This window comes from Colletes latitarsis, chromosome 8 (assembly GCF_051014445.1).
Source record: "Colletes latitarsis isolate SP2378_abdomen chromosome 8, iyColLati1, whole genome shotgun sequence".
Taxonomy (NCBI): domain Eukaryota; kingdom Metazoa; phylum Arthropoda; class Insecta; order Hymenoptera; family Colletidae; genus Colletes; species Colletes latitarsis.
The window spans coordinates 19225951-19249828 of record NC_135141.1 but is presented as its reverse complement, the minus strand read 5'-3'; the positions used below and the strand labels follow the sequence as shown (position 1 = coordinate 19249828).

Here is a 23878-nt window from a genome sequence, read left to right as displayed (position 1 = left end):
CCAAGGCAAAGTACACTCAATAATATTTAATTAACATTAGAAATTCGCGGATTTTCCTTCATTAAATTGTTCACAATTATTAACGATGAAGAACAGAGCTTGTCTTCCAGATCAAAACCAATATATTTGAATTTAGAAAATCACCTTTCTCAGGTTGGATGCGTCACAGTGGACTTACCAAACACAAACTATGCATTTTTCACAGTATTTTTTACAGTAATGTTGATTCTTCTAGACAAGCAATCGTTACGACACGCAAACGATATCTATTGCCGTTCATCTTCGATATTAACAGGATTTGCACGCTAATAAATATACAACAAGGCTTAAATTTTCTGCCATTAAAATTCCTTCGTTCAAAAATTTACAATTTATGATCAAACTACGAGTCCCAATATCAATTTTGCTCTATGTGCATTGTTTATCTACAAGCGCCTCAACTGTAAAAATATTATATTTTCTCTTGTACACTAATGGGTCTTTTTCCTGGACTGGGAACCTTTGAAATAGTTGATAGAAAATAGTAAACGTTGAAATATTTGCATAAGTAAATACTATTGCATTAACTGTTTAAATCATGAAAAAATATTATTTACTACTTACACTCGGATTCAAATACAGAAAATAAGACATACAAATTTTAACATTTCCAGTTATTTACACAGAAAATGAACGTCTTACTTCCACCGATAAAAGTACATGGTATTCTAAAAAATTAAGGAACAAAAACCTCTTATTTGCAATCACCATTATTCTAAACACTGTTCTGCGAAATATTATTTTTCTATATTTTAATGAAATACTTATTTCGTAATACTATTAAAATAAAAATATTTACATTCTATTTACAATTTTTACACAGTCCTGGTTTTTACCCATATAATAAATATTAATTTCATCAGAATAACTGAGAATAGTTGCATCCTCATACATCAAGAACAATATGAATTTTGCTATATGTGTGTTTCTACATTATATACTATACAGGGTGTTCGACTCTATCTGGGAAAAATTTTAATGGGAGATTCTAAAAGCTAAAATAAGACGAAAATCAAGAATACCAATTTATTGATTGAGATTTCGTTAAAAAGTTATTAACGTTTAAAGTTTCACCAGTATTGAATTTTTTTCTCGAAAATGCGCAAGATTTCGAGGATATGTCTATTCACCAAAAATGATTGTAATTGACCCCCGCAACCGAAAATAATTTTTCCAAAACGAATTGAAAATTTTTTTCCGTCGAAAAATTTCACAACTTCTCCAATTTTTTTCTAGAAAGTGAATAGAATTTCGGAGGTATGTGTATTGACTAAAAATGATTGTAATTAACCCCCGTAACCGAAAATAATTTTTCCAGAACGATTTGAAATTTTTGAATTTAATTGTTAATAAGTTTTTAACGAAGCCTCCATCGACAAATTGGTATTCTTGATTTTCGTCTTATTTTAGCCTCTAGAATCCCTTATTAAAATTTTTCCCAAGGGCGGCCGAACACCCTGTATATTATTCATCTATAAGCACCTCATGTGTGAAAATATTATATTTTCCTCCTTGCACTAATGGGTTTTTACCCGTGTGATAAATATTAATTTCAATAGAATAACCGACGATAGTTGCCTCACGCACACAGAGCGAAAGAAAAAAATAAACAAGCAACGAAAGACGGCGCTCGTAGCGAATTAGAGTTGGCCAGTAACGAGAGAACTCGATAAAGAGATAGTCGGAGACCAGAATCCAGGGTCCCCCCGATAAGAATCGTCACTGCGTCGAAGGCGTCGGTCGTTATCGACGTCGCATCAAAGCGTCCGAGCGAAACGCGACGACGATGACGACGAACGACGACGCTCGGAGAGGGGTAGGGACAATAGAAAATCAGCGACAGCCGGTGCCAAGGACGAGCAGTTCTCCGGCGGTTTCGTAACTCGTGAAAGTCTGCACAAGGGACAGTGACCTCACCCTGCCTCCTTCTCTTCCTCCTCCCGACACCTTCGGTCTCTCTCCACCTTCGCGGACGCGATCGCCTTCAGCCACGGAACGTGTCCCACGGTGTAAGATCTGCGCCGGTGTGCGCGAAACTTAAGGGTATATCCGTCGGAGGCGAGGATCGCAGCTTTCGCCGAAGGTATCGCCAGTCGAGGCCGCTCTCCCTCTCGCGTAGTCTACAAATACCGACCTCGAGGAAGTACATCGAGGTCTGAAAGGTCAGTGAAAGGCCGGATCGGATTTACGTAGGAAGCAAGCGGTACCACAGTCGATTCTTCTTCGAGTCGACCAGTCGAAATCGCCGAGTGGAAGTTTCGAAAGGTTGAGCACCTTTGTTTCGAATTTCGCGCGGAAGAGAGACGCGATAGGTGAAATCGTATACACGGATTGACCAATGAGCGATACAAGCACGTGCTCGGAACCGTACGCCGAGGATTCTAACCCTCCGCGATTGGAAGCTTTTTCGTTGTTCGTAATTGGCGATTACGATTACGACGTGTTACGCATTGTGAATTATAAAATAGATTACAGGCACGGGGTGAACGCGCTTTAAAATCGCAACGTTTTTCTCGTAAGTGATACTTTCGATAGAGGTTAAAAATTAATAGAAGTGGAGCGCATTACAATACGCCATTTTTTATAGGCTATGGATAAACAAAATTCCCTTTTAGTTAGTGAACAAATTTTACTCGTCGAAAGAAGAACTCGCATAGATTAAAGTTTATACAACCAAAGATATCGTAGTTACAGTGGATTTGCGAGGTTTTTTTCGACGAAAATAACACCAACCATGAGCTCATTCTAATTATTTTTAATTATATGTTTATAAATATGGACAATTTTCGATTGCGTTTAACTGAATGTAGGCAGTGGAAGATCGTCTTTAGGCTTGTTTGTTTCCAGTTCAATTATGAAAAGTATAATACAGTAAAATTTCGATTATCCGGCATACACATTATAATTTCGGTAAAAAATTTTTTTCTTGAAAGTGAGTACGATTTCGGAGATATGCCTATTCACCAAAAATGATTGGAATTGACTCCCGCAACCGAAAATAATTTTTTCAGAGTGATTTGAAACTTTTCAATTTTTAGGCTAACAGACAGTTATGGTCAGACATTATATTTTCAGTAATTAATTTTTTTCTCGAAACTGCGTAGGATTTCGGGGATATGTCTATTCACCAAAAATGATTGTAATTGACCCCCGCAACCGAAAATAATTTTTCCAAAACGAATTGAAAATTTTTTTTCCGTCGAAAAATTTCACAACTTCTCGAATTTTTTTTTAGAAAGTGAATAGAATTTCGGGGATATGTGTATTGACCAAAAATGATTGTAATTGATCCCCACAATTAAAAATAATTTTTCTAGAATGATTAAAATTTTTTTTTTTTTGGCGAAAAATTTCACTCCTCGAATTTTTTTCTCGAAAGTGGGTAGGAATTCGGGGATATGTCTATTCACCTAAAATGATTGTAATTGACCCCCGCATCTGAAAATAATTTTTTTAGGACGATTTGAAATTTTTATTTTTCGCCAAAAAATTTAGGCACATACTCCTGTCGATTTTTCTTAAAAATTCGTTTTTCATTTTTAGTAATTTTGTTTGATATTCTACAGAAAAGTTATCTAATACTTTTTTGTGAGAATCCATCAGCTCTACTTCAGAAAAAAGTTTCATTAAAATATATCACTATTGCAGGAGTTATGGTCGTTTGAAAATTTGACTATTTTTATGGGGTTTTTATCACTTTACGGGGTTAAGGAACAACTTTTTGAATATTTTTGGAATTTCTACATATTCTTGAGCAAAATATGTGTAGTTTGCCTTTTGAAACCTTAAGATCGTCCAATCCGTTCAGGAGTTATGATGTTTTAAAGATACGCATCAAATTTCGGGGAAACATTTCTAACCAGAAATTATATTTTCGGTAAAGAATGTTTTTCTCGAAAGTACGTAGGATTTTGGTGATATGTGTATTCACCAAAAATGATTACAATTAACCCCCACAACTGAAAATAATTTTTTCAAAACGATTCGAAATTTTGTTTTTCGCTGAAAAATTTAGGCACATACCCCTGCCGATTTTTCTTAAAAATTCGTTTTTCATTTTTAAGAGAACAAACACAGCCATGGGTAATGTATTAATACAATTACTAATATTGGAATGGCGAATAATTGAAACTCTACTGTACTTAATTTAGCTTTCAATTTTAACTCCCAATACTGTTGCATGAAAAATTCTTTTCATACGTACTCGTGGGAAAGATAATTTAATACGATAATAACAGGTTACTTTCTAAACATTCGAAAACGAGGAAACGGAGGAAATTGTATTCGCTTTTATATAAGTAAATAATATCCTCAACTTTTAACAGGTTTTATCCAAATCGATATAATACAAAAGCTATTTCATTTTTCCTATTATTTCGTTATTTCGTCTGTTAAATTAAAAAATTTTGTAAACACCAATTGTGTTATATAAAAAGTTCTCGCAATCTCTACTCATCTACTTAATCTACTCATGGAACAGATAATTTAATATACTGATTACTTTCTAAACATATCTGAGGGAACAAGTTGTTCGTAAACAAGTTGTTCGTAAACAAGAAATCAAAGGAAATATCGAGCACCAAAAAAGAATTTCTCAATTTTGAAAATTCATCCAGCAATTGAGAACATGGCTAACTGTGTCTGTCCATTACTCTCTATTTCTACTTGTATCGATGTTTCTAATCACTAATAACAATAGTAAGAAACAATCTATTTCAATTAGTTCCAGCTTTTAGTTAGCTAAAAAATAGGATATTCACAAACTACTAATGTAAAGAAACGAATAATAAATAGTCAAACGTAGAACATTGGCTCTTTTTGCTCCAAAAGTTTGTCAACCTCTATTCTATACCATCCATTTCCACACTAATTTTTAAAACTAATTTTGAAATTCTCTTCTGTTCAAGGTGGTACACTTAAGGCAGAGGCTAGACAACGCAGTGAGCAGTTCGAGGGATCGGGCATTCCCTTTGGACGCTACCCTCGCCATGATCCAAACCCTTATAGACTGCGACGAGTTCCAAGATATCGCCACGTTGAGGGTGGGTTCACGATCATAGCGTTCACAGACCGCTTTCTCGTCCATTAAACGATCGTCGATCGCTCTAATCGTCGCATAACCACGATCGATTTACTCACGAATGTATTTCGTCCGCATTGCAGAACTTGGACGAGCTGCTGGACCATAAATCAGACTTAAGTGAGAAGCTGTGTCAGATAGGAGACAGCATAGTGTACAAGTTGGTGCAGTGGACCAAAAGGTTACCGTTTTACCTTGAGTTACCGGTCGAAGTTCACACGAGGTTGCTCACCCACAAGTGGCACGAACTCCTGGTGCTGACCACGTCCGCCTATCAAGCGATGCATGGTCAGCACAAATTCACCAATGTCGGTACCGACGGAACGGGAGCGGATTTTATGCAAGAAGTAATTACATTGTCTTCATGAAGTAGTTCGTTATTTCGTTACCATCGACCCTCTACAATTGAGGGGATCTTACATACGGTAGAACATTATATGTTCGTTAGTTTAATAAGCAAAGACCCATAAGGGCCTTCTTCAAATTTCACAAAGATTGTCTAAAATAACAGCTTTTAATTTAGTATAGATAAATATAGAAATAGATATAAGAATAGGATTTGGCTTCAAGGAGATATGTTCAATTTACAAATCACAGCTGATATTCATTTTAAGAATCACTACCTTGAGGTGTCGAAAAAGATTGGGGAACGCTAACTTCCAATTGGGAGGAATAGAAATGCTCAATTTACGAATCACAGCTGATGTTCATTTTAAGAATCACTACCTTGAGGTATCGAGAAAGATTGGGGAACGCTAACTTCCAATTGGGAGGAATAGAAATGCTCAATTTACGAATCACAGCTGATGTTCATTTTAAGAATCACTACCTTGAGGTGTCGAAAAAGATTAGGGAACGCTAACTTCCAATTGGGAGGAATAGAAATGCTCAATTTACGAATCACAGCTGATGTTCATTTTAAGAATCACTACCTTGAGGTGTCGAAAAAGATTGGGGAACGCTAACTTCCAATTAAGAGAGATAGAAATGTTCAATTTACGAATCACAGCTGATGTTCATTTTACGAATCACTACTTTGAGGTGTCGAAAAAGATTGAGGAACGCTAACTTCCAATTGGGAGGAATTGAAATGTTCAATTTACGGATCACGTGTGTGGGGATCATTTTATGAATCATTACTGTACTGTCAAAGACACACTAACCATAAGTATTTAGTAATTCTGAGTTGGAGGATTGAACAAAACATTTTGTAATGCGTTCTCAGGATTAGATAGTCGTTCTGAGGGCTGTATTTAATAAATACATTCGTGGACAGGTTTCGAACAACATGTATACGTTGCAAACGTGCCTAACCAGCATGATGGGCCGGCCGATAACCATGGACCAATTGCGGCAGGACGTGGGGCTCATGGTGGAAAAAATCACGTACGTCACACTAATGTTCAGGAAGGTGAGGCTACGGATGGAAGAATATGTCTGTCTGAAAGTAATCACCATGCTCTCACAAGGTAAGTATTTTTATTTAACGTGCTCTAAAAAAAGAACAAACTTCTAACCATAATACATCGTGTATTTTATCGAGAAACTAAAAATATAAGGGAATGTATACCGTTTTGTTTTTGATAATGCTGCAATTGGAGATGCAAAATGTAAGTTTCGATCTGAACGTATACAAAGATTCGTACTATAATGTTTCTAACTACTCGAACGACCATTTCTAGAATGAAAAAACAATTGCACGACTGTTGTTCGAATAATCGTCAGTGTCATGTATAAAGTGAATATTATAATAAATATGATCTGAACAAATACAGTTTATTTAATATAGTATAGTATTTAAACTATACTTGTTCAGATTATGTTTATTAAAATTGATAGCCCTTTCTTTCCTGGTTTCAGTAGTTTATATATCGTTATTGCAATAACAACTATGTGTTTTCATTTCATAAACTATTCTTTGAAGCTCCAAAAATTCGACCCCTTGTGAAACGAGAATAGCGAAAAGATTCATAAGGGGCACTATCGTAATTTTATTTACAGTTGTTTCTCTTGCGTCTGTCTTCTCTTAGCACGTGGAGGTACAATGGAATTAGAACAAATACAAGAACGGTACATGAGCTGTCTGCGAAGTTTCGTCGAGCACAGCGCGCCTCAACAGCCGAGTCGGTTTCACGATCTGCTCGTCAGGTTGCCGGAAGTAAGTTCGAGAATACAAAAAAAAAACAATTCCCCGAGAACGATCGAACGCGTAATTAATTATAAATTTTTTTTATCGGGAATAAAAGAAAATAAAAGATGGTTCGAGCAGTAAAATCTCGCGATAACCGTGCGTAAGAATACAAAGAAAGACACTTTTCGCGAACCAAAAAAAAAAAAAAAAATAAAACACCGAATCAGAACCAGAGAAACGTACGACCTAAGTCGATCCTGTTTTCTTCCTGAATTCCAGGTACAATCAGCGGCAGCTCTTCTACTCGAGAGTAAAATGTTCTACGTTCCTTTCCTATTGAACTCAGCAATTCAAAGATAGTAAATAAAAAAAACCAACTGACGATAAACGAAGCTGAATACCTATATACATACTATACATATAAATATATAAATATATACATATATATATATTTATATATATATACATAAATATACATACAACAACGGAAATAATAGAACCGAATAAACGAACGAATGCAAACGAGATGGGTAAGTCCGATGCTCCGAAAATAAAAATGGGGAAAGGCTTTGTTTGCGTATGTATGATAATTATATCAAAGTATATATGTATTTATATATATATATATACACATATAAATAATATAAATCTGTGTGTTCGTTGCGTTGTACAAACGAAGAGGGGTAGAGAAGGGAACGGAGAACCGTTGAGAAGCGTGATAGAGAAAACAAAAAACGAGAAAAAAGAAAACAGACGAGAACGAAACGAAAGATGCTAAGAGAACAGGAGCAACTACCGGATATAGTGATAGAGAAAAAGAGAAAATATAGAGAAAGGGGAAAGAAAGAAAGGGAGAGAAAGAGAGGGAGAGAGAGAAAGAGAGAAAACGAACGTGGAGAGAATGCTTTAAATAATAAAAAGAAGAAAAAATTAATGAAAAAATATAAAAGTTCGAGAGAGCGAGAGCGAAAGAGAGGGAGAGCGAGAAATAATATAGAGAGAAAGCGCGCCACCTCGAAATGAGAAAATCAATCGAGGAGGGAACTGAACTTTTTTATCGAAACTAAAAGACTATAATAATATATTTCTGTACGCAGTACCGCGCAACTACGTCATTGTGTGTTCACGTTGCATAATCCGATCGATAATAAGACTCTCGTTACGTACGCTCACTGTAGGCCATCTACTACCACCTACTACTACTACTACTACTACTATTACTACTACTACTACTTCTGCTGCTACTACTACTACTACTACTGCTACTATTACCACTATTCTCCACCACTATCAACTAAATAGCAGACTACCAAAACGACCGAAAGATCAGTCGACCGATGTTGATACGATAATGGTGATCATAACGATGATAATGATGATGATGATGATAATGATGATCGACGACGGGTCACGAGCAATGGCACAAAACGTAAAACGATCGATCGGTGAACATCGACCGCCACCCCTGCAGGCGCCTCTGCGTATCTCTACGCATCGAGTATATACATACGAAAACCTTTAATAATCGCATTGAACGTAACTCTGTCCAGAGGACAACTGGGCAACGCATACACACAAACCACCTCGACTAATATAATTCTCCAAATGCCTGCATACTTGACCCCCCTCTCTCGTCGATGTATCCACGTGATTCCAACCCTGACTAACGATCGTCGTTATCACGCACTGGAAGCGTAAGTGTGATATATTTCAGTTACCATTCTAAGTAAGAGAAGACACGGAGAACCACTGGCCGTCTACCCGCTCGAATATCAATTGGAAACGTCGTTACGGGGACTCTGACAGAAACCTTCTTCTTTTTTTTTCTTTTTTTTCTGTTTTTTTTTTTGGAAGAGGGAAACAATGACGTTCGCGCGACACGCCGAAAACAGAAACGGAAAAGAAACGCAAGGACCAACGTTACGCGTTAACGGTATCCACCCTCGTACGAAAAGAAAATGAAGCTCACCGTTCGTATGGAATGTTCAGGATTCAGCACACGCAAACACACACACACACACACACACACAGAGGCACACACACCGATCATCAAGAACCTCGGATTCGTTATCGTACTCGTTGTTATCGTCGTCCTTGTCGTTATTCAACGCTCCGAATCATGGTCCAAGCGCGCAACACAGAAGACTATACGATATATATACATATATATATATACATATATTACGTGTATAATATATACATTCATCGTTTCGTTAATTTACATTTTACGCGTGATTCATTCACCGATCGAAGATGCCCTCGTTCGCGGCTGCTCTTTTATTGTCCTTCGAGCGGTCAGATCCACGTCTCGGTTCGCGTGACTCGTTTCTAGAGCTTACGAGAGCAGAGATACGCGCGTATGTAGAGACGGGAGCGCGGGAGATCGGTTCGAGTGGGCAGGACCTTTACCGCGGGGCCCTATTGGCTGGAGCGCTCCATCTTCGCGACGTCATTGGACTGTCTCGCTTCGCGCGAACGAATCGGGGATCGTTGGATTTCTCGCGGATGGGCTTGGGTGAGATTTCGTCGAATTCGGGTTAGCTTTTTTAAGTATTCGAGCAAAAGGAACGCGAACAGCGAGACAGTAATGATAAATTTCTTTCGTCACTGAACCAGGATAGATCATGCTCCCGTCTATACACGATCGCGCGGACTCTCGGGACACTGCTTCGAATGTTTCTTGCGAGGGAATGCTTTCGTGGACGTTCGGTGACTTTTTGATAACGTTTACTTGGCGACTGTGCGAATGTTTTGCGACAAAAATTTTTTAATGGATTTTTAAACGATGATTTTTCGACGCTCGACGCATTTTTCAATCGCAGAGTACTTTTACAAATGGTTCTAATAAATTCGGCGGCTCCGTCGACGCCGATACGTGGATCGGATCGGTTCGAAATATCGTTAGACGGAAACTAAAAAATTCTGTTCTGTTTTTCTTTTATGATTCCTCGCTGAAACGACTGCGATAATTTTCATAGTATTAGAACGGAAAAAAAGAATGATGAATGGAAAAACGTGTATAACGAACGGAAAGCACGGACAACGAGAGGCTCGGTATTTCTATTTCGCGGGGGAGCGTACATTCGACGAATTTTTCTCTTAGACGTGCAAGACTTTTCCCACTGTAGCTAATGTAGGTACGCGTACACACGAGGACGCGTGAACCTGACGATTCAATCTTGAAAGGACCAAGATGCCTTGTGATTTTCAAAATATTTTTATTAAGCCAATAATTATTACTGTTTTCACATCTCACTATATGATCTACTTTCATTATCCCGTATATGTTTCCATTATCTTTGGCCGCAATTTTTTTACAATTCTACATTTCCAAGAAACGTATCGTGAACATTGTTAAAACATAACGCTTACTGCGATAAAAATGTTTAAAAAATCACAATGAAACTTGGTTGTTCGAATTATTGAACGTTGGATTCATATACTTTCGCGAGCCTGTGTACGCGTATATGTGCTGTGTGTCATCGACACGTGTGATATTCGGTTTCCTCGGGGCCCAGAAATACCCAGGCTCTTCGGATTGGCTCAATTATTTAAGAATACGCGAATTACAAAATGGGGTGAAAAGCTAGAGAAGGAAAGGAAGCAAAACCAGTGGCTGACGCCAGTCGAAACGTCGTTCGTGTCCTTGGAAAGCAATGCTCCTTGTATACGCATGTAATAATTAATCGGCGCACGTTCTATCGCAACGTGATTGTTTCATCTTGCCTCCATAGAAGTTATCGTAAATACGCGCTAAATCACCTGTGCGCGCGCGATCACGAGCACGGCGAAAAAAACAATCCCTTTTTACCACGAGGTAAGAAGAAACAAAAATCAGGTTCGGGTCAAGGGTTGTTTGGTGGAGTAAGTAGGATTTGGACTTTACCGACTGAAACGTCTGGCCCTGCGCGACTCGTGTTTCCCGCCAGGTCTAATCTTTCTTTCTCCGTGCGATCGTGTAGGCAGAAAGAGAGGTTAGTTCGTTCTGGATCTGATCTTTGTTTCTCCGTACGATAAGCATTCATCCCCGGGCGTCTTCGGTCGTTTTGCATTTATTTACTTCTATTTCGAGCGTCGTACGCGGGCCCGTTCACGATTCAGGGCCCCGCGCGACAGTCACCAACCGAATTTCTGCTCAAACCGTCCCGCCGGAACGATTCTCCGCGGGGGACTCGTCTCACGCTTGACGCAACCGTTGCCTTTTCTCATCGAGACGCGCGACTGTGCATTTTTCGCCGTGGCTCGTGGTGACGCTGGCACGTACGAAGAATCAACACGAACTATTCACAGACCTTGGGCCTACTAGCCTAGGGATACTTGTCCATACTATAAGACTTAACTGACGATGGGATACTTCATACGGTAAACATGTATATTATTTGAGGTTAAGGAACTGGGTGTAACGGTTCCTGTATTCTCCGGACATCATCGTACACTTGTCTCTGTGTTCAATTGTGACGGTCGATGAGGTCGCGTTTCCCCTCCTACCCCAAACCCACTCCCACGCCGTGCGAAAACGATAAAGGAAAACCTCGCTGAATTAGTTAAAGAGATCCGTGACCATTGGCCAACGCGTTTCCCTGAACGTAAAACACTTCTTCCTTTTTGCGTTACCGTCATGATTTCTCGTGATTCGCGAAAAAAAGAAATTTACTTTTCGAAGTTACCGTTCGTGTAAGTGCAATACAGAGGGGAAAGCAACGTATGATATTGGTTGGCGATACGTTCGTTCCTTTTTGCTCTCTTCCTTCTGTCCTCTATCTTCGTAAATATTCTATTGCCCCCTCCCTCCTCTCGCCACTAATCTCCGAAACCTCGCCACGACCCAGCATCCACGATTAATTTGACCCCCCCACCGCCCTCTCTCCCCTCTTTCTTTTTATTCTCGTTAGCTCGTAAACATTATGTACTTCCCGCGAAGAACTTTTTTCTCGTCGCGTCCTATTTATTGTTAGTGTTGTACATACGAGTGGCAGTGTCGTCGGTCGCGAAAGAACGAAGGAAACAAAGAACACCGCGTTGAAGGAGTAAACAGAAAAAATACGAAATAAAAACAAGCACCGAGTTGGACTGTCTTTATATTACATTATATATATAAGTATATATAAATATAAATATAAATATGTATATTGTATAAAATGAAATGTGCATCGATGTCTGGGAGTACAGCAGCTGCTTACGGGAGAGCTACGCGTTGGATCAGCAAGACTTAGGGCATTATACTACCGCGAGTATATCATGCCCAACCTTTAATATTTAAGTGCGAGTGAGAGTCTATTGAGCAAAAGTAAATAAAGAAAAAAAAAAAATAAGAAATTTAAAAAAATAAACACATGCCTCTCGTTTGTGGGTTTAACTTTGTACATATTGTACGAAAGGTTTAATAATAACTATGTTGAAAGTACTAGTCCTGTCTCTTTGTATAATTCCGTGTTATACCTGCTCTTATATAGTGTCAAGCGGCGCCGCAGTGTCGCTAGCGGCGCGCAAAGAGAACGATCGGGAGCGAGCGAAATTTTATACATAAACGCATTACTCGAGCTTTTGCAAAGGGATGACAGGGATATGTATTGTTTCACTCGATCGTTTTTCGATTTCGATTATTAGAAAGCGTCAGACGATACAAAAAGATTTATACGAGGCAATGGACGAACCATTCGATAGAATTTTGTTTGCGAATATTGGAACGGTGAATCAGGGTATCGAAACCGTTAAGCGTTAATGGGACGTTTAATTATATTTCCCTTTTGTACGATGGTTTTATTTCTTGTCAAAACGACGAAATCTCCTCCCGAGATTTCGTGCAATCGCCATCTAACAGCTGGGACTTCTTGTCGAATTTTACTGTATTCGAATGTTTGAACACTTCGGTGATTCAAATATTCGACGAATATAATTCGAACACTTAAGTATTTAAATGTCGGTTGAATGATTAACTGTTTGAATATTTTTCATTTTAATATTTAACTTTGATTCTCGTTTAACTCTCTATAACCCCATGAGTAGTACACATTAGTTACAATTTCTCACGCTAGGGTGGATACAGTTTAAAGGTTACTTTTATTAAAATTCTTAACTGAATTTATATCTTATTATCGATGTTTATCAATATCATCTTATATCATTTTTTCCAGAAATCAAAATGATTCGGTTTATAGAGGGTTAAGTTATTATTCGACACTTGTATTTTGATAAAGAAAACTAATTATTCGAATTATATTGGCTCTAAACAGTTTCGAACAATCATACTCGACATTGTGTATTTGTATACTTTTATACATATACCACTGTATTTATATATCGATTACTTTTTAAGAATCATTGATTTCACTCACCGCAACGTCTCGTCCGTCTGCGTGATTCGAATTATCTGATAACAAGATGTTATATTTAAATACATCATGCATAAATAACGAAAATATATGAACTCGTTTGAACAATGGCATTCGAAAAGTAGCGTTTGAATAATGAGATTCGATAAGTAATATTTAAATGGTGATATTCGAATAATGATGTTTGAATACTTACTTGCTCGAAATTAATTCGTAGCGTTCAGATGCCACTAACGTATTCGAATATGAAACGATTCAAGTAGTCCCAGCCAATAGTCGGTGAACACTGAAGTGCGTTGCTTGTCACGGTATAGCGAAAGATGCGCGAGATGCAAACGTTAACCCAAAAACGACGGGCTGAAAAGGAAGCACGAATGCCGGATTGGCAAGAAAAAAAAAATACTTTTTCAATGAGTGAGTCAAAGTTACCAATTTCTACCTACGTTTAGGAAGTACATTTTTATCGTCTCGTTTACCTTCGACTATTCCTTTTATAACTGAGATTTGGGCGCCGTGTGAATCGCCGCTCTGCCGGGAACCGGATGCTGCATTCATCGACAGTTTTTTAATCGAAGTTTTACGCGCGAAATACGATTTCTCGTTGGCGGTCACGATCGCGCGCGAAATTTGAGCTTCACCGAGCGATCTATACAATTTCTGCGCTCGATATTCATTGAGATTTTCCGCGATTTCGAACACATAGCAAGGAAGCGTTTGCGTAGAGTCATTATTATTCCACTGGGAATCGTTCGAACTCGATTCGCGCATTTCGTAATATTTTATACGTTTTATAACATTTTTTTCTTTCTTTCTATAATTTTGTTTCTTTGTTTTTTTTTCTGCCCTGAAGAATCATTTAACGAGGTTGTACTTAGATACTTTTACTACGAAGTTTTACATACGTGCAAATTATGCAATTTTATCGCAATTTTTACTTTCAGCAGAAACGAGGAAGCAATGATTTTATATAATTATTTTAATGTAGCGTTTTTATTTAAATGACATTGATCGAATCATTGAAAGAAAGAGCAGTATACAGACTGGGAAAGCTGCGTATATATTTTTTTTCCTTTACTTTATCGATACGTGTCTTGAACCAAATACTCTAGTCGGCGGAGAAGAGAATATATATGTTTATTGTAAAAATTTATGTTCTAGTTTTAATTTATTTCTCGTCGTTACTAAAACGATTTCGTAGACGTTCATCGAGCTTATCCGTTGCATTTTCGCTGCATTTCATTCTTTGTATCGAAGCTCTCGAAATCGTTTGATTTTGTTTGGTTTTTTTTTTTTTTTTTTTTTATCTTAAATCGTTTTACCCAGTGGCGAGAACGATGTTAGTAATATAATTACGCATTAAATGCGATACAACGAGAAACGGAACAACGGGCGCGCTACAGACCTTTAGCTGAACGTAAAATCTTCAGATTAGCTTGCATGAAGACGTGTACATAGACAATGTTGAGGAACAATAAATTCGTTGTTGTTGCAAGAATTAAGAATCGTAAGGTATATAATGTTATTCATCCGACCATTAATCGGAGGCTATCGGTTCCGGGCAAAACAGGCTAGATTTCACAGGTGGCGCGTAAACCCCCTGTATTTTTATGAATAAATAAAATATTTTAAAAAAAAAAAAGTAAATCTGAAGTCTGTTTGGAGATGCCTTTCATAGGGATTATAAATGTAGATAATATATTATACATAGTGAACATAAATACACTATATTATTATATATAAATAGTAAGGAGTAAATAGAATTATTATATATACGATGAAAATAATATTATTACAAGTAAATAAACTAATTAAAGATGAGCAGATTTTATGAAATCTTTATTATTCCACACCCATACCTACATAAACGTGTTTCTTGTTTCCATTAATACCGCTTCATATACGTATACGTATATTGTACTTTATTTATCACAATAATAACGCCGGGATTATATTATTGATAATGACAGTTGCAATTTTTGCGTATTTTTATTACAGACGTTTCACTACATTAACATAACAAAGTCTATACTTTCAAGGTACATGTTCGTTAAAGTGTTTGTCTACCTGTGAGATCTTTAAGAATTATGCGCAGTGTTCAAGCTCCTGCACAGTAGATTAAGCTAAACTAGTCTCATCGTTTAACGTCATTTGTCTTTATTTTCCACGAGCTTACACCGCAATCTAAATCGTTTGCAAGCGCTTGGACACTTCGATAAGATTAAAGCGATCACAGACAGAGGCATTTAAAAAGGTGATTCCTGCGAATACCTAAGTAGACACAGAAGCTAATACTTTTTTTACGATTTCTAGGATGTCTGTACTACGCAGGCATTCTCACGCATCGCCTTTCATTTTGCGGTATAGAGGCTGCAAAACCAACAAGTCGAGTTTGTAACGTAAACTCCGTGTCTTGCATCGTGTAATGATCTATCTAATACAATATTGATAAAGTAAATATAAAAGCAGTGATTAATGTCAAATTGTGTAATTGCATATCGTAACAATCTGGATATTATATGTGTATATATATAAATCGTATCTTTTTTTTTTGTCATTTTTTTTCTTCTTTTGTATCGATAATATTGTAAAATGTAAAAAGGATTCATGTAAAGCAATCGAATTGGATGCCGAAATATCTTACGCGATAATAATATCGAGACCTGATAAAAGGGATTGATTAGTGATATTTCCTGGAATATAAAAAAGTGAAGAAAATTCCTTATACACGCCCCCTTGTTTAAGCTCTCTGTTATTTATATGTTTCCGTCCTAGTTCGTCTATGATTATCCGTCAGTAGAAAGTATTTACTTCTAATAGACCGTCGTGTTATAGTTCTGAAGGCACTGTTCAAAAGTTGGCTATACTTCTTGAAATAACAAGTCTTCAAAACATCTTTAAAACGATCTCGACATGGAAAATCGTTACAAACGTCGACGCAATTTTCACATGCCTCGCTTGAACTATATCACAAAATTCAAAATAGAGTAGTTTCAACTTGACAGCCAGTGCCAGTGCCAATGCCAATGCCAATGCGAATGCCATGTTTGTCGGGTCTGTGATCGGTTAGGAATATCATGAGCTAACAAATCGATGGTCAGAATTCAGGCTTACGATACGCAATGGCCAATGCGTTCCCATTAATTATGTATCAATATCGTATCATTATATTACACAAACGCTTATTAATTTAGAGGCACGTTGCTAAAGGTCTCGGTTCTTAAAAATTGCTCCCTACATTAATGAACTTATGACAATCTAGTTATTACAATTATTCAGTACAACAGCAATTTGGCATATAATGCGGAAACCGTACATAGTTTCCCAGAATATATAATAATATTCAACCTATTGCTCTGTACACGCAAATGCGAAACGTGGCTGAAAAAGGCCGATTACTCTGAAAGAAATTTGAATAGTTTTAAAACGTTTTGTTAAGCGACGATATTATGCTTATGATAAGAACGAAGACGGGAATCAAATATACAATTGTCATGCGCGTAAAATAATAACAAAAAAATTCTATTATATAATACAATTGTTCTACTGAATTCTCTTACCTAGGCAGGAAAACTTTGGCTACTGCTACATACTATTTGTACCTCGGCAAAATGGCCGAATTTATGCTGCTAAGAACACTGATTGCACATCTAGTATAAAAAGAATTGCACGCAGCACACACAGTATCTAAACCAGAAACAGATTAATTACGTACTCAGGAAGACCTTAACAGTAATATACAGAGTTCGTTCGAATAACATGCACAAGCGGACGGGGGGTGATCCCTTATGAAAATAAAGATGATAAAATATAAAATACTTTTTGTTTCCGGCATAGTTTTCCAGGTAAACAAATTTAATTTACTCCGTTTGTACACGCTTACGACCAAGTCATACCACAAGTGGCTTTTTCTCATTTGATGATTCAACACGATAGTAACCCAGAAATTATGCCGTACATTTTGTGGACGGACAAAGCACAATTCATTAGAGATGGTGATTTTAATATTCATAATACGCACTTATGGACAAGTAGAAATCCACATGCAACGCACGAAATACATTTTCAAGATTCAGCGTTAATATCTTGACTAGAATACTTCAACAGGAGAACCCTTATTTACATTATTTACGCGAAGAATTGTCAACGTTATTAGATGACGAGTCGTATAATATTCGACGACGAATAATTTTCAAACATGATCACGCTCTGCCATACTTCGACCGAGGTGTAAAAAATTTGTTGAATGAAAGTGATCAATGTTGGATTAAGATCGTCGAACCTTACAATTCTTGATTTTTATTTGTGGAGTCAAATCGAAGAAAAATTATTAATCATAAGGGAGCAAGGCAATCAGTTTTAACAATTTTGTAATTAATAACAAACGAAATAGTTAATAAAATGTATTTTTCTTTCTTCTTTCTGGAATGGAGTAACTTGTAAATATCGTGTAAACATTATTTACAAATATGGTAGACATTATGCATCGCTAGGTGAGTCGTATCTTAGCCGTAAGTGTGTATTTATAATTTCGTAAATTAAGACGAAAACGAAAAAATATTGTTATTTATATTTTTTCTTATTTTTTCATAAGGAATCACTTCCCGTTCACTTATACATGTTATTCGGGCGCATTCTGTATATGCTTACGCTTTAATAAACCTGAATTCTACGCGCAACGATCGTAATATCAATTAAGCATTCACTGTGCTCAGAGACTCGCACTTGCCAAAATGTTTAAATGGTTTTCATTTATATTCATTCGTACACTAATGAACCGCACTTGTTGTTTACGTTCCGTAACTTGCTTAAAAGCTTTCGGCCTTTAGAACAATACATTCACAATACTGCTCTGAGATACGAATGCTCTGCAGAATGTACACGATAGACAGCAAAAGCGTCTAGACCACAGAGTGTTTACATTTGTCTCAATGTAAAACAGTTTTCAAACTAGAGAAATCAGGCTGATGCAATGGCAGGCGCACTATGTATAAAAGTTAATTCTCCAACATACAAAAATGGGTATATTTCCTAAAAAATGTGTAAGAACATTTTCCCTGAACAGATAATCACACGATAATTCTGATTTCTAAGTGATACATTTTTTCATAAAAACATAAAAAAATTTTTTTCAACTAAAATTCCGGATAATTAATCATCCTCTGATATACTTCTGTAAATTTTATGCTCCGTCATAGTACCAGCCTGTGTCCATTAACATGAAGAAACAGTCATGTAATTCCGTAAAGCTTAAACGCAGATACCACCTTTCTGCATCCAAACAAATAGACCACTAAGTTAGATCACAAAAAATATGGTGTGGTGGTTAAAGGTGGAATTACTCTTTCAGAATCAGGCACTGCTTGGAATAGCACTGGGCTTCTTTGATCAACAGTTGTGAACTGTAAAATACTAGCTACGTTACCGCAACGATAACAATAATTCGGAGCCGACCACACTGTTACAAGTTTATCATCAAACATGTATCTATAACCTGTAAATAAAACGGAAATGAGAATTATTTATCTATTCTTCCGTAAAGTTAGACATTATTCAAATAATTTCTAAATAATGTACAAAGGGTATATACCTTCGTGAACCAATTGATGAGCTCTACAAATAAGTTTAAGGTCGTTGACTTCCATGAATGTACATGTTACGTTACTTCCGAATAACCAACCAGCCCCGCGCGGACTAACAGTCCATGTTTCGACGTCTTCTGGATCTGACCAGACCAAATCACAAAAAGCACCTGAAAGTGAAATGAAAAATAAAATACACCGGTATAGGTAAACCATAACATGTGTAACAATCTATGATAATAACAATCATAGTACCTTTATGTGGGATTTCTTGATTTCTTTCAATCGTTCTAATTTGATCTAGTGTTCTAATAAGTGGAGATAGTCCACCATGTACACAAAGTACTTGTTCATCGATTAACTAAAAAAAAAAATTATATTTATACAATACATACATGCATATATGTATATGTCAAATTCATTTATTATTTATGAATACTAACGGCAGCAACTGTGAGCAAGTCAAATACCCTACAGCAGTACTTCCATGCATTAGCATTGCCATATTTGTTTTGACATTCATCTGCATGGGAAAAAATAACAAACAATTATTATGCATGCAAAAATAATAAATATGAAATGTTCGTTAAGATACGTTAACTTATTAACCGTAAGAAAAATATAATATACCAACCATAAAAACCATAAACATGAGTAATTTGTCTGGATTCGTGGTTTCCTCGAAGCAATGTTATTCTATCAGACCATTTAGCTTTAAGTGTAAGTAGGCGGGTAAATGTTTCTAAACTGTAATACCCTCTATCTACAAAATCACCCATGAATATATAATTTGTATCAGGCACATTGCCTCCATTACGAAATAATTCTTCTAGATCATAAAACTGAAACATAGTGAATGACATTAAGCATTAATCGATTTATATAAAAATGTTTCATACTATCGAAATAGATATCGTTATCTGTTAGAGATATCGATACGACGTTGAGGTTAGGACAGAAATATGAAGTTTACCTGGCCGTGAATATCTCCGCATACGGTTACTGGAGTGGACACTGGTTGAATATTTGATTCTTCTAGTAATAAGTCACATACTATGTCACAAAGTTTCTAAACAAAATTAACTTAATTATTAAAAGAAATACAGGAGTATAAGTAACCTACAAATGTACGTTTAACATCTTATCACACGTGTCAATCGAATATATTATAATTGATACGATAACATATAATGTATCGCATATACATTATTTACCTTAAGATCATTTTCAGGAAGGTACTTGCACTCTTTTGCAATCTCTATCCATTTATCGATGTCTGACATTTTGGACTCGTATTGCAAGAAAATACTGATCGCGCCCTCAATCACTACATATATGTGTACTGAATTTATAGTTGATTTATATTTTTAACAATTATTCTGTCGAATCAGTTTAAATCGATCTTACGATTTTTATTCATCTTAGGCACAAGATTTAAAACATATTACTTAACGGAGATGCACGAATTATCTTTCTCATCATGTAAGGCGCAAACACAACCCACTATAGAGTAGAATATAAACGACCAACTTCGATTCTCTATAACCCTTTCATCTTATTGGCTCCCAGCTTTTATTCTATACGGTGATAACATAAATGAAAATTTTATAATAAAGGAATTTGGAGAATTTTTCACCATATTTTTACAAACAGATGCATTACAATTGCCATTTTTCTACTTGAAAGCAAAATATTACTTTTACGCGTTCAAAACACATTGACCAATAATACTGTCCGAATCCTAGTAATTTTTATTTTATCTTTATGTATGCACTTAAAAAAAAAGTTTGTATAAACAGATATTTGACGGTTACACTACGCACACTCAGTTGCGTTTAAAATTGCTAGCATTCCAATTAAATATTCTAGAAGTATATATTACACATTTGTCGTATTGATTAGCAAATGTGGGATAGTTTCTTATGAAATATATAGTTCAGACAAATATACATTCACAAAAATAATTTCATGTTTTCGACAACGTATACGCAGTTTATGTTTGTATTTCACCTACTTATGAAATAAGAATACATCATAGCTAAGACCAATTACGTTAACTGGTATTACCTACTTCGATAGATTACTACGATAAGATAGGTAATACATAACGAAATAGAAAATCGTATACTAATTAGGTATGTTATAAAAGTTCGTTCCTTCTGATAAACGTGTACGATCGAGTATGAACCAATGGGGCAATCGTTTTTACAAATGTAATAACCAGAAAGTAGTATTCTCATTGGTCACCGCCTACTTTCATAATGATTACAAATGTTCCGCGCCAGTAAAAATATTTGCCGCGTAATGTTCAAAATCAATGAGAACACTCAAGAAGAAGTTAATCGAGACAGGATCGAGAAACGACAAAAGGTACAGTTCCAGCTTCCTTTGATAGCAAATTACAGTGGGAAGTGGAAAAAGGTCAGCAGCAGGAGGACGATATGGATTTTATCTCGCGACGAAAAGTGGGTCACAATGAAGGCACCTATGCGCACGCTTCGATTATCGATTGAAACGTTACGTGCCTTGGTCCGTACGCTGGATCTCATTTATGTGAACGCAGTGGTCGCGGAGGTTTATGGTGTGACTTTCTCGCAGTAGGCCAGCGGCTGACATCTTCCATTTGTGATCCGCCGTCGCGGTTTTTGGAAAAATGCGGTGAAATTCGATGTAGACCGACGTGTGCCTTCGCGAAATCGGCCATTTTGGTAGTGCGTGTTTCACGAAAACGGATAGGATCGCTTCTGGCAGCTACCCTCAACGGTTGTGCGTGGAAGTGGTGGCAGCTCGGTGTCGCCCACAGGACACAGCCGTGAAACCGAAAACGATCGTGTTCTTGGGTTAGTGAGCAAACAGCCTCGAACAAAATGGCAGGAAACGTGGGTATGGAACAGTTAATCCCGATCGTGAACAAGCTGCAAGATGCATTCACACAACTTGGGGTGCACATGCAACTTGATCTGCCACAAATCGCCGTGGTAGGTGGTCAGAGCGCAGGAAAAAGTTCTGTTCTCGAGAACTTTGTTGGGAAGTAAGTATCCCATCTCCTATTAATTCGATGTCTTTTTTCCCCATCTTCTAACACGTTCCCAGAATTATTCGCGATCGCTAGGAGAATTACTCAGACGTTTCACCAAAGGCGTGGCGAACTACGCCACGTTATAGTTTTAATATCCGTCATTGGCTATTTTAATTTTTACTATCCCCCTTTTCTATGCCCCTTTAGGTTAACTATTTTAATCCCTATCGATCGTGACATAAAAATCAACTATATATTTATGATGCGAGGCCGCCTACACTGCGACCTGTCAAACGGTTATTCTTTCTCGTTACTGCGATAACTTTTCGCAGAATTGTCCGAAGTGTACTTTTCCAACGATTATTGGTTTAATTGTTCTCGGTGTAGGCGGCACAGTGTTGGTTTCTATTAACATGGCCTTTCCGAACTTACTCTACGTTAGTGGCGATGTTAATAAATTAATTTCTGTAATTGAGACGAACGTGAAAAATAGTTATTAAACTCGTAACTAAAATAAAAGTAATGCACTATTTTATGATAACAATTATGATTTTTAAATTTATATTTTGTAAATATTGTTATATTCATGAAACATATTCTACAAAACAATCCTCTTAATATTTTCAAATTATAATAATTATGAAAACAATGATAATTTTTTTTTCAGGGATTTCTTACCTAGAGGATCAGGCATTGTAACCAGAAGACCACTTATCTTACAATTGATTAATAGTACAACTGGTGAGTCATCACAGATAAACAGATAAATAAAATTTGAAGTATGAGTATGAAGTAAATCAGAGTTAGAATTGCTTCCAATGATCTATTTTATTGGAAATAAAACTTTTCATTGTAACTAGGTTTGTAACTAGGTCAAACTATATAAAATCCTTTTTATATATTTTAACATGAATATGTGATATTTTATTTTAAAAAGTATTAATCCGATACAAAACTTTCTTGATTTTGTATGTTTTGTGAAAGCAATGTTTATCGTATAATGTTGATAAAGCCTTCTTAAGCATTATCTACCAAATTATCATGCTTCCTGCGACAATGAACTTCTGATAAGTAGGAAATTGAACCCGTTGCTAGTTTCATTGTATAATGTAAACTATTAAAAATATTTAGTCAGCGTTATATTATTTGAAAATGCATTTTGAAAAAGAATTTCACAAATTATTTTATGTTTTATTTCTTGATTATAGAAACTGCTGAGTTTTTACACTGTAAAGGTAAAAAGTTTATGGATTTTGATGAAGTAAGGAAGGAAATTGAAGCAGAAACAGACAGGGTAACAGGCAGTAATAAGGGTATTTCCAACATACCCATCAATTTGAGAGTATATTCACCTAATGGTAAATATATTTATTACTGTACTTTGTATAAATATATATAATAAATAAATACTTAATTGATGTTTTTTATTGGCAGTTCTGAATTTAACATTGATTGACTTGCCTGGTCTCACAAAAGTACCAATTGGAGATCAACCAGCTGATATAGAAGCTCAAATCAAAGCCATGATTTTCCAATTCATCAAAAGAGAAAATTGTCTTATATTGGCAGTAACTCCAGCAAACACTGATTTAGCAAATAGCGATGCTCTCAAACTTGCTAAAGAAGTTGATCCTGAAGGTATATCATTAATCGTATTTAAAATTTAACATAACTAGAAGCGCGCGTGAACTCGATGGT

General features: G+C 36.4%; 3 protein-coding genes across 15 annotated transcripts in view; 2 read left to right on the top strand and 1 right to left on the bottom strand.

Annotated features, from left to right (window-relative positions):
* Nucleotides 1-15412, top strand: part of Hr4 (nuclear hormone receptor 4) — a 297149-nt gene extending 281737 nt beyond the window's left edge. For 2 of the 4 annotated variants that reach the window (XM_076770861.1, XM_076770859.1), the window contains exons 7-11: nucleotides 4947-5081; nucleotides 5203-5466; nucleotides 6396-6588; nucleotides 7150-7277; nucleotides 7530-15412. In XM_076770861.1, the coding sequence (XP_076626976.1) occupies nucleotides 4947-5081; nucleotides 5203-5466; nucleotides 6396-6588; nucleotides 7150-7277; nucleotides 7530-7610 (801 nt within the window). In that variant the 3' untranslated portion in view covers nucleotides 7611-15412. Of the gene's footprint in view, nucleotides 1-4946; nucleotides 5082-5202; nucleotides 5467-6395; nucleotides 6589-7149; nucleotides 7432-7529 lie in introns of those variants that run through there. The other 2 variants (XM_076770860.1, XM_076770858.1) reach the window with 1 other exon arrangement.
* A 1596-nt stretch (nucleotides 15413-17008) lies between these two features.
* Ppv (Protein phosphatase V) lies at nucleotides 17009-20721 on the bottom strand. The gene is made up of 7 exons (XM_076770913.1): nucleotides 20376-20721; nucleotides 20135-20230; nucleotides 19796-20003; nucleotides 19605-19684; nucleotides 19417-19522; nucleotides 19170-19331; nucleotides 17009-19073 (listed from the first exon to the last, which is right to left on the bottom strand). The coding sequence occupies exons 1-7, from the start codon at nucleotides 20442-20444 to the stop codon at nucleotides 18883-18885; spliced, it is 912 nt and encodes a 303-aa protein (XP_076627028.1). The 5' UTR covers nucleotides 20445-20721; the 3' UTR covers nucleotides 17009-18882.
* A 902-nt stretch (nucleotides 20722-21623) lies between these two features.
* Shi (dynamin-1 shibire) overlaps nucleotides 21624-23878 on the top strand; it is a 29368-nt gene continuing 27113 nt past the window's right edge. For 4 of the 10 annotated variants that reach the window (XR_013080119.1, XM_076770873.1, XM_076770872.1 and 1 more), the window contains exons 1-4: nucleotides 21628-22192; nucleotides 22848-22921; nucleotides 23389-23538; nucleotides 23615-23818. Coding sequence is in view for 9 of the 10 variants with exons in the window: in XM_076770873.1 (XP_076626988.1) it covers nucleotides 22029-22192; nucleotides 22848-22921; nucleotides 23389-23538; nucleotides 23615-23818 (592 nt within the window). In the remaining variant the exon portion in view is untranslated. Of the gene's footprint in view, nucleotides 22193-22847; nucleotides 22922-23388; nucleotides 23539-23614; nucleotides 23819-23878 lie in introns of all 10 variants that reach the window. The other 6 variants (XM_076770871.1, XM_076770878.1, XM_076770876.1 and 3 more) reach the window with 4 other exon arrangements.

Bases quoted from the DNA above. Each gene is read 5' to 3' on its own strand.
- Ppv (XM_076770913.1), bottom strand. From the start codon at position 20,444: ATGTCAGACATCGATAAATGGATAGAGATTGCAAAAGAGTGCAAGTAC. The intron at 20,004-20,134 runs GTAAACTTCATA...ACTATGTTTCAG, and splicing joins GCGGAGATATTCACGGCCAG to TTTTATGATCTAGAAGAATT. The intron at 19,332-19,416 runs GTACTATGATTG...TTTCACTTTCAG, and splicing joins TCAAGAAATCCCACATAAAG to GTGCTTTTTGTGATTTGGTC.